The sequence below is a fragment of the Helianthus annuus genome, chromosome 4, assembly GCF_002127325.2.
Source record: "Helianthus annuus cultivar XRQ/B chromosome 4, HanXRQr2.0-SUNRISE, whole genome shotgun sequence".
In the NCBI taxonomy this organism is placed as follows: Eukaryota; Viridiplantae; Streptophyta; class Magnoliopsida; order Asterales; family Asteraceae; genus Helianthus; species Helianthus annuus.
Window position 1 is genome coordinate 4,138,705 of NC_035436.2, and position 10,832 is coordinate 4,149,536.

Consider the following 10,832-nt stretch of genomic DNA (forward strand, 5'->3'; position numbering starts at 1 on the left):
TTCAACATTGATCGAATTGAAGAAGTCATCATACTCAAACATCCAAGGTTGACCCGGATTTTTGACTGGCAAGGTGTGCCGTTGTACTCTGACCTCAGACCATTCCTCGACCCTTTTAGTCTCTAGATTCCAGACTCGTAAGTTAGGGGTGGCATACCCAAGAAAGTATCCATCAATTGCTCTTGCCCCAAACTTTCCATTAGGATCGATGATTGTGCATGGAGCTCCAAACGGTTCTAGATAAGACAAATCTGGTTTCCGTTTTTGAAGAAGCTCAAAGCAGGTCTTGTTGTGCCTTTTGACTGTAAGGACTCGGTTCAATGTATAACATGCAGAGGCCACAGCTTCAGTCCAGAATGGAATGGGCAACTGTGACTCTACCAACATTGTCCTAGCAGTCTCGATCAATGTGCGGTTCTTACGTTCAGCGACACCATTCTGTTGAGGAGTATAAGCTGCACTAAACTCATGAAGAATACCCTTTGAAGTGCAGAACTCCGCCATGGAATGATTTTTAAATTCAGTACCATTGTCGCTACGTATCCGCCTAACCTTCAACTTATACAAATTCTCAATCTGAATGATCAAGTTTTTGATGATGCCAAAGGTTTCACTCTTGTGTGCCATGAACGCAACCCAAGAAAATCTTGAATAATCATCAGTAACCACGAGGCAGTATTGATCACCTCGAATACTCTTGTGCTTGACAGGACCGAACAAATCCATGTGCAAGCGTTCAAGAGGAACTGCCACCGTGTTGATCTTCTTTGTAGGGTGCTTCTTCTTTGTTTGCTTTCCTTTCTGGCACGAAACACAGACGTCTTGAAGATGGAAATTTTTGAGGGGAACACCATTCACCAATTCATTTGAAACCAAATGATTCATTTTTCGTAAGTGAATGTGACCCATTCGTCTGTGCCAAGAGATAGTGTCTTTTTCTGTGGCTTTAGAAACGAAACAAGTTGCTTGTGCAGACGTTGTAATAGCTTGGCTCATGTCAAGGACGTACAAATCATTTATCCTTGGAGCCGACAAGAGAATCCATTCTTTTGGAATTTTGAAGCCGGGCTTCAGCACATAACATCCATTAGCATCAAAGTGTACTGAAAATTTCTTGTCACAGATTTGAGAAACACTAAGAAGATTGTGATCAAGTTGTTGCACAAAGTTGATCTTGTCAAAGCTGACAATCCCGTTAGATATCATTCCTTCACCCGTTATATATCCACCTTTATCTCCAGCAAAAGCAACATAACCTCCTCTAATAGATTTAACGTCGTAGAGAAGCTTCATGTCGCCTGTCATGTGCCTGGATGCCCCACTATCTACAATCCAATGACTACTGATAGTTCCTCCTGAAGCACCCTGCACATGAACTCAAATGAATTAGTTGGAGATGGGGACCCAAGCCATTGTGGTCTTGGGTCTTCCATTTTCATCAATGACAATAACTTCTTGTCTTTGATGGTTGGTGAATTGTGATGGTCCCCCTGATTCAGTAACCGATTTAGGTTTCCATGTCTGTTTTGTTTTACCAGTATCTTTCTTTAAAATTTTAACTTCTTGATTGTTTGAAATTGTAGAAGTTTCTGGTTTTACAGCAACAGATTGTTTTTGAACCACATCAGTTTTAATTGCTTTTTCAATTTTCTTGACCTGTTGCCTTTTCTGTTTCTTTTCCCTTTCTTTTACAAGTCGGGGATCTTGTTTTGTGGAAACAGTTGGCTTATGGTCAGTTTTGCCACGGGGATCATCAACCTTTCCTTTTTGTTTATGAAGATATGGACAATTACGAATAATATGTCCAATGGTTCCACATTCAAAACATGATCTTTGTTCTACAAACCCCGAAGAATCATGTGATCGTCTAGCCGATGATGTTGAACTTTGTGAACCCGAGGTTCTAGGTTTTGAACTGCTTGGTTCATTTCTTTTCTCGACAATAGCTTTCTTGACAAAATCTAAGTTAGATTGATTTTCAAACTTTTCAATTTTGTCCGTTCCCGTCGATTTCACAAAGTTAACCTTTTTCTTCTTCTTTTGGTTCGGCTTCTTGTTAGCTTGAGCCGGTGTTTTACCTTTGGGTTTGGTGTGATTTTGCTGTGTTGGCACTGTTGGTAATTTCTTGTTACCAAATTGTTTTCGAATTTCAGCCTTTGGAATAGGAGGACACTGTGTAACTGTAACTTTAGGTCCTGCCTTTCCCAAGAACTTACTCGTCGAATTCTCAAAGACTTTGCAGATTAAGGATTGATTAACATTCTTAATGGGAAAATCTTTGTCTGAGTAAATTTTATCATCACCAACTAGAGTGTACAGCAAATTCACACTCTCCGGCTCTTCTGCAGATGAGGACTCAGTTGCAATAGTCTTAGCGGGTTGTACAGGGGGATCACATAGAATGTGATTCTCAAGAGGTATGTCCTCATTTTTGACTACCGCATCAGACTTTGCTGGGACAGTATCATCAGATTCATCATCAGACGAATCAGCATCCTCAATCACAACTGGAGGATCTTGATTCTGTTCAGCACTCACAAATGTATCTGCTGACACATCTGAATCTGAGGATACTTCCTTTTGGTATCCGAGTCCTGCAGCAAACTCCTTAACATCTAGAGGCACAGAAGGTTCAAAGAATACCCTGTCCTCTTCATCAGGCATGGCGTCATAATTATGTCTCACTGGTGGTGGACACTTCTTGTAGCCTATGCATGTGACATCTCTCTTTTCCTTCTGAACATCAATGATGTGATCTAACACATAGCTAGAGCTCAAATAACTGTCTAGCTTGAGTTGGATCGCATCACTTTCGGTTTTCACACAAGCCATCTCTTTTTGCATTGTTTCAAGACGAGAGATATACAAATTAATGTCCGTCTGTTTTCTTGAAACCATTTTTGTCAATTCAGTTTTATCTTTCTTTAATGTTTCAATCATTGACTTAAATTCTTTTTCATGGTTTTCATGAAACATGTTGGCTTCTGTGCATTTTGAGAGATCCACAGTCAATTTCTGATTGTGGAGAAAGGTCACATCATATTTTTCTTGCAAAGCGTCATGCTTACTTTGCAAGTCACTCAAATTCTCATTCACAGTAGTATGTTTGTCTTGCAAGTCAAACAAACTAGCTTGTAAAGCATCATGTTTGCCTTGCAACTCAGACATACTTTTCTCCAGATCAGCACATCTAGCATGCAACCTAGCACATTCATCACAATTAACAGCAGTGGGTTCATCGACACATACCTGACTTGATGAACCTTCGACATTAGCCATAAAGGCTGAATGGAGAGAAGATGAAGTATAAGCAGCTTGATCCACCAGAATAGATCTTCTTTGAGTTTCTGCTGCAACTTCCTCCAAAAGTTCATCAATATCTGCATCGATTGCTGCATTTGATGTCTCACCCATATGATCATCACCAGAATTGGATGATTCTTCATCAGCACTCCTGCTATAACAAGAAGAGTCTTCATCTTCAGACGATTCACCACCACTGGCAGAAGATTCTCTACCACTGGTGTGAACTAACTCTTTCACAATTTGAGCAAAACATGCTGTTCCATCAGGAGCATCACCACCCAACTGGATTGACCAGTCACAACCTTCATCCACCTGAACTGCAAGTGCTCGGTTGGTTTGGTTATTTGCAGGCACCAATGAACGCTCAGTGTTTCTGTTCTGATTCTGCTGGTTGCCTCGGTTTCTGAAGGGATTTTGATTCCCGTGCTGTGCTGGCTTTGTACATTCCCTTTTAAAGTGGCCCCGTTCACCACAGTTGAAGCACTTAACAGCCTGCTTATCGAACCCATACTTGGTGTCTCGCTTACTTTCCAAGCTGGTTCTGCCAGTACTTTCCATCCAATCCTTTGCTCTTCTCACAGCACTCGCAAAGGCCCACTTGATATCCATCAAGTCCATCTCTTCCTTATCAATCTGCCTGTAATCTTCTTGTGTCAGATTAATGTTTCCAATCTGACCTTCTATCAACCCACAGTACGCGCTCACTACAGTGTTAAGTAGCTCCATGTGTTCCTTAGCTACTTCTACACTAACTTTAGAGAAGCTTGAAGTGTCAAGCTGTACTGTATTTGGCTTTGATTGTTGACCTGCAGCAGATGATGTTCCTCCATAACACGCATATTGTGGTTGTTGAGCAGGAGGAGGAGGAGGTGGTTGTATTGGATTTCCATACAGATCTGTGGTTGGAGGCGGCTTTACAGGAACTTGCACTGGATTGCCATACATATCCGTGCTTGTGACAAACGCCGTTTGAAGTGGAGCATGTGAACCGGCTTTTGCAGATGAAGAAGTGGAGGTGCCATAATACATCTCTGGATTCTGTGGCACTGCAACTCTCTTTGCCTTCAACGTTTCTTCCTGATCCTTGTTCTCCAGAAGCTGCACGAAATCGTTGATATTTGTAGTTTTCAACGTTCCGTTGTACTTCAAGATTTCCAGGAAGTTATTCCATTGAGGAGGCAATGCATCGGCAAACTTCTTTACCACCTCTGTTGGAGTCGTTGTGACTTCAAAGTTGGTCAGCTCAGTAAGTAGGTGATAGAAACGGCTTGTCATATCTCCCAAGGACTCCTTATCCATACATGTGAAGCCATCGAATTCTTTCTTCAGTAGATCTCGTCGTAGTTGACGTGTGGCTTCATTACCTACTCCTCTTGTCTTCAATGCATCCCACAGCTTCTTCGTAGTCTTGAAACTGACGAACTGATGATAAATATCCTTGCTCAGTGCTTGAGTGAGAATAACGTATGCTTTCTTTTCTAAGTCATACGTCTTCTTTTGATCATCAGGAAGATCGGCAAATGTAGCTGTCGAAGAAGCAGCAACCTCGATAGATTGATCGAATTCCGTAGTGAACCGCAACCACAACTCTGTATTTTGACCAAGAATGTATGTATGGAAACGATCAACCCATCCCGGATATTCATTAAGATGCATCAACTTTGGAGGCCTGTTCAAACTTCCGGTTTCACTTTCGCTTAGTAGAAGACTTTGAATACTCGGAGTTTGATTTGAAACAAACGCCCATTGACCAGCTGGAGTGGCATTTGTTTGTGAGGATGTAGATACCGGAGATTCGGCCCATGATGGAGATTGACTGGTATTCATGTATTTTCCACTGTCTGGAGCCGGATTTCCCCACCAACTCGGATTCATCTTTGACAAGAAAAATAAATTCTATGTCCAAGTCACGAAAGATGATGAGCACCCGAAAGATCACACACAGTCGAAGGACCCTAGTTCGAAAGATCTTAAAAGAAAACAGAAACTTGTTAGCAATAAACAGACCACACTTCGAAAGATCAAATCTTGTTCGAAGGATCAACAGTGCTCGAAAGATCACTGTTGAATCTCGAACAATGATTTCGAAAGATTCAAGAACTCGAAGGATTCCCCTTTGAAAGATCCTTATCTTTCGAGTTAAATCCTTATCTTTCGGACACCTGTCTTTCGAAAAGATTCCTTTATCGAAAGATATGCTTCGGACTTCGAAGGATGGGTCGAAGGATAATAATCTTTCGAGCCTTCCTTGATCGAAAGATAGTCTTTCGAGGTCGAAGGATATCTTTCGAGAGGTTCTGACACACTGACACAAAGTGATGGGTTGGTGAAAAGGTGACAGGTTGGTAAGTCAACTTTCGGCAAAAGGAGGTAAGGTCTGACACAGATTTCTACCAACTTTGAAATGACCTGAAAGTTTACCAAATATGGACAATCTTATCCATACAGTCCGGTGACCGGAATAGTTACCGGAGTACGCCGGAAATCACCAAAACACTCAAAAACAAGTTTTTAAGTTACCCAACCCCACTTTAAACACTCCCGGTTAGTTTAGACACGTTTTTACTCAAAGAAAATGCAAGAAACTAAGTAAAAACAGGTGCAAAACCAAGTGTTTCAACACACCAAAACTTGTAAAAACCCGGTTTTAAACAAGGTAAAGAGCCAAGCTCTGATACCACTTGTAGGTCCCTATCCGGTGGATGACGAACCTAAAACCTTGTTATACTAACTCACTAGCGAGTGCGGAATCCAAGCTAGCAAGCAAACCGGGATTAAACAAGTATGAACACAAGCACACACGGGTTTCACCGATTAACACTAGTTGTATTAATGCAAATGAAGGTTTCGGTTACAAGCACAATGTTTACAAATCTAACTTGTAAACTCTCAAAGTGTGTGTGTGTGAGTTTTGGACAGAATGCTCTCAAGGCTTTCTATCTCTCGGATGTGCAAAATGGCAGAACTAACTCACACATACACTGCATGGGTATATATATACCCAGCCCATGATGCCAGATCGAAGGATCCGATAGATGGTCCGAAGGATCATCTATCGAGGATAAGTTGTTCGAATCATCAGCATTGACCTCGAAGGATCATCCTTCGAGGTCTAACAGTCGAACTATATCTTTCGTGCACCTCGAAGGATCAACAGAATCCTTCGAGAAGCTATCCTTCGATCAGAACATCTTTCAATATACAAACTGTTGTCCAAGTCAAACCGGAGGATGGTTGACTTGGTCAACTTACAACACAAATCAGGACATCGTTACATACAGACCGAATACAGACAAAGTACAGACACAAGTGCACCAACAAAATCTCCGTTGTAAAAATGAAGATTAAAAAGGGAAAATCACCAAATTAGCCAAATTGACTACAAAAGTTATCCAAGTAGCCATCAAATCTATAAGATTATCAGCGCAGGAGGACAAAAATGGTGCAACAGAAAAGGGTGGTGCAAGATGGTGTAGAATGCTCTATTCCATTATCAATGGCAACCAAACATTCCATCACAATGATTTATTCCATTTCACCTTCAATTTCTTCATACCAAACGCTACCTTAATTACTATATTTCGAAAATCTTATATTATTATTCTGTAACCTAGTTTTTGTAATATATTTTAAAGGATCATTATTTACAAAACAAAAAATAAACAACCAAACAAAACTGATGAGACGGGAATCCATATAACCAAATTCTGAATCCATTAGTTTTGTCTCCTCTATTTTTTATTTATCTTTCTTTCATGCTTACATTTAATATTAAAGAAGTTCGGATACAATGTTTTTTTCCTCGTCTGTGTTTTAGCTCAAAATATCGCACGGGTAAACGGGTAACGCAAAGCAATGGTAAATGCTTAACTATCTCTAGCAGAGGTCATATGTTCAAATTAAATTCCATTGGTTATATTAATGTATCAGAGTCATGAATAATGGTGGATCTTGATCAAAAACTCAGTGGGGATCGAACTCTATAAAATCCAAATTGGTGGAATCCGAACTCTTAAAAATTTAATATTTTACATTAAAAAGATTCCACGAATTTTCGGTAAAATTAACACTATGAGCAAAACGTCGGTAGAGGCCGATGCACCCTCGGGCCACCACTAATCTCCACGTGTGGCCATGGAGGAGTCCATGAGTTTATGTTATATGATAAACCTAAATACCTTACGATAGATATGGGATCAAGAAAGTGCGAAAACATATATCTCAACTCTACAAAACAAACTAAAATTTTTAACGCGTAGCATCATCTTTTTGGTGGGATTATTCTTGTCGTTACTTAAAAGTTGTAGAATGCTAAATGGTTTAGTTTATTATAGGTGAAAGATTAGTATTTATGGTATTTTTATTTTATTATTATTTGGCTTCCTAATTCTAGTATAGTCCATTTCTTGGGCATCAATGTTTGTTTAGTGTATTTAGGAGTTATAGTTTAGGGAATTAGGGTTTATATACTTTCAATTTTTTATCAAAGAGTTTTTTTTTGAGTAAATTACTTTTTGAGTCCTTGTTTTTGGTGGTTTTAACCACTTGAGTACAAAATTAAAAGGTTTAACGCTTTGAGTCTCTAACCGCTCATTTTATAACGTCTTGAGTCCCTGTATTTTAGTAGTTTTAACCACTTGAGTCCAAAATCAAAAGTATAAATGTTAAAAATTGCACTCAAAACTTTATAAAATGAGCGGTTAGGGACTCAGGACGTTAAACTTTTTGATTTTGAATTCAAATAGTTAAATCCACTAAAACACAAAGACTCAAAAGGTAATTTACCCTTTTTTTCTTGTTAAATTCATTATTAGATTATGTGAAAGAATGTCTGATTTCCAAAACTTTTTGCTACAATTTTTTCAATTCACGTTATATATACGAAAATAAGTTAACTTTTGATTGGAAATAAACATAGGAAAGAAAAATAAAAATAAAAATAAAAATAGAAACAAAACGATCAAACAAAATGGGCAAAAACAACTGGGTTGGGACCTTATCTTTTTGAGTCCCTACCTTACAAGTTTCAACTTCAAACTAAACATTTGTTGTACTTGTCTTTCCTTTGTGCGTGCGTGTGCCTTTGCGTATTTCTGTCCATGTGCCTCTCTCTCTCTCTCTCCTCCCTTCTCTCTCTACACACACAAATAATATATATATAAGCCACTAAAATATCATATGAATATGCTATAATAGACATTGTCTTCATATTCTTGTCAAAGTTGGCAACAAAACCCTTTCATAATTTCATTCCTTCTTCATCTACCAATTATTTGCAACAAGAAAACAATATCCACTGATCTATCTCTTGTATTAGTTTGTGTGTAATCCCACAAACTATCATGGATGATTTACAATTCTCATGGTACAACCTCAATGATCATGAACAACAACAACAACAACAAACAACTTTTGATTTTGATTCAGAAACAATGTTCTTGAACCCAATCCACCAGTTATCACCCGCGAATTGGGCCAATCAAGCCATTGCAGCTGCTGATATGATTTGCAACAACCCCTATCTAGAGGTTGCCAAATCCACCACCAACGCCGGTCAAAACTCGCCGGAATGTATACTTTCCGGGAATAGCAGCGCGGATGACGTGTCGGATAAGGTTTCGGCCATTTTTTCGGATTGTAAGGGTTTATGTAGTGGGAATATTGTGGCCGGAAATAATAATGTTAGCGGTGTTTCCTCTGGTGATTCGGTGACTGAAGACGGTGGGAATGTCTCTCAATGCTCGTCCGGGAAGCGCCCGATTAGCTGCGTCGGGGGTTTGGATAACGAGCCGCTTTATAAACCGAAGAGATCTAGATCGTATACAGGTAGGGGTGTTTATCGGTTCGGTTTACTGTTTTTTGGCTATTTGGTTTAAAACAAATTCACATCTTTTAAAGTGAAAATGTAATTATATTTCGGTTTAAAGCCGATTTATAATTTGTTTCGATTTGGTTTGGTTTGGTTCGGTTTTCAGTTTGTTTGTTTATTTGGTTTAAACTAAATTATTATTTTTTAAACTAAAAACCTAATTAACATTCGGTTTAAAGCATAACCAAAAACCGAATATTTAATTCGGTTTGGTTTAGTCTTGGGTTTGTTTGTTAATTATTTGGTTTGATGAAAATTCATTTTTTTAAATGAAAACAAAATTCGGTTTCGGTTCAGACTGAACTAAAAACCAAATATTTAGTTTCAAACTGAACTGAAAACCGAATATTAATTCATTTTGATATTTGATTTAATCGGTTTGAAAACGAATACTGAACACCCCTAGCTACAGGTCGACCAGCTTCATCAAATATCAACTTCCAGCAAGCAGGGAACTCATCCGAAACGGATACAGAAGCGATTGCGCAAATGAAGGAGATGATATACCGAGAAGCCGCTTTTCGGCCAGTGAGTTTCGCGGCTGAGACGGTCGTAGAAAAGCCGAAAAGAAAGAACGTGAGGATATCGAGTGACCCTCAAACTGTGGCGGCACGACAACGACGAGAAAGGATCAGTGAAAGAATTAGGGTTTTACAAAAACTAGTTCCTGGTGGAAACAAAATGGACACAGCATCAATGCTTGATGAAGCTGCTAATTATCTAAAGTTTTTAAGGTCACAAGTGAAGGCATTGGAGCATTTAGGGCAGAATAGTACAACAATCAATGCAAGTGGTACAAGTTCAAGCATCCCTCTTGCTTCATTGGTTGTACCTTTTACACAAAACCGGTTTTCCATGCAACCCTATTTCCAATTTCCTCATGAAAACTTGTACCCTAATCCACCACCAGCATGAGCAAATGTAGGTTGGTGAGAATAGTACAACAATAGAAGCAAGTGGTACAAGTTTGAAATGCATAGAAGATAACCCTTATGCTTCAATGGTTGTACCTTTTACTCTTTGAACCATTTTTCATGCATGAAAACTTGTAACTTATTCTACTCTCAATTAGAGGTTTAAAGTAATAAAGAAACCCTAGCTAGTTTAGCTAACCCCAAGAACCATGCATGATAATGATAATCAAATCATGTGAATGATCAAAAGATTCAAAACTGAAAACCCAGAATACCTTTTTATTTTATTAAAATAATTTGGTGATAATTGCACTCATCATTTGTATTGCCAATTGTTATGAACATAATGATACACTCATGATTTAGTGAGTTACCTCTTATAACTACAAATATTATAATATCTATATTAGTTAATACTCATTTTGACAAATTTAAAAATGAGCTAATTTTGAGTCAAGTTCAAGCTGATCTATGTTCTTATTCAGATTATCAAGTATAGTAGGGGTGTGCATGAGTCGATTTGGTTTGATTTTTATAATTAACCATAGTCATAATCATAACTGCTAACTTCGGTTATGATTTTTCTACTCATAACCATAACCGAACTTCGCAAATGTAAAAATGAGCTAATTATGAATCAAGTTCAAGATCTATGTTCTTATTCAGATTATCAAACTCTATGTGTATAGTAGGGGTGTGCATGGGTCAGTTTGGTTTGGTTTTTATGATTAATCATAACCATA

At 38.6% G+C, this 10,832-nt stretch overlaps 1 protein-coding gene across 1 annotated transcript; it reads left to right on the forward strand.

The window, feature by feature from the left end:
- Window positions 1–8,485: 8,485 nt before the first annotated feature.
- LOC110935579 (transcription factor bHLH87) lies at window positions 8,486–10,287 on the forward strand. The gene is made up of 2 exons (XM_022177951.2): window positions 8,486–9,132; window positions 9,588–10,287. The coding sequence occupies exons 1-2, from the start codon at window positions 8,649–8,651 to the stop codon at window positions 10,088–10,090; spliced, it is 987 nt and encodes a 328-aa protein (XP_022033643.1). The 5' UTR covers window positions 8,486–8,648; the 3' UTR covers window positions 10,091–10,287.
- The last annotated feature ends 545 nt before the right edge of the window (window positions 10,288–10,832 follow it).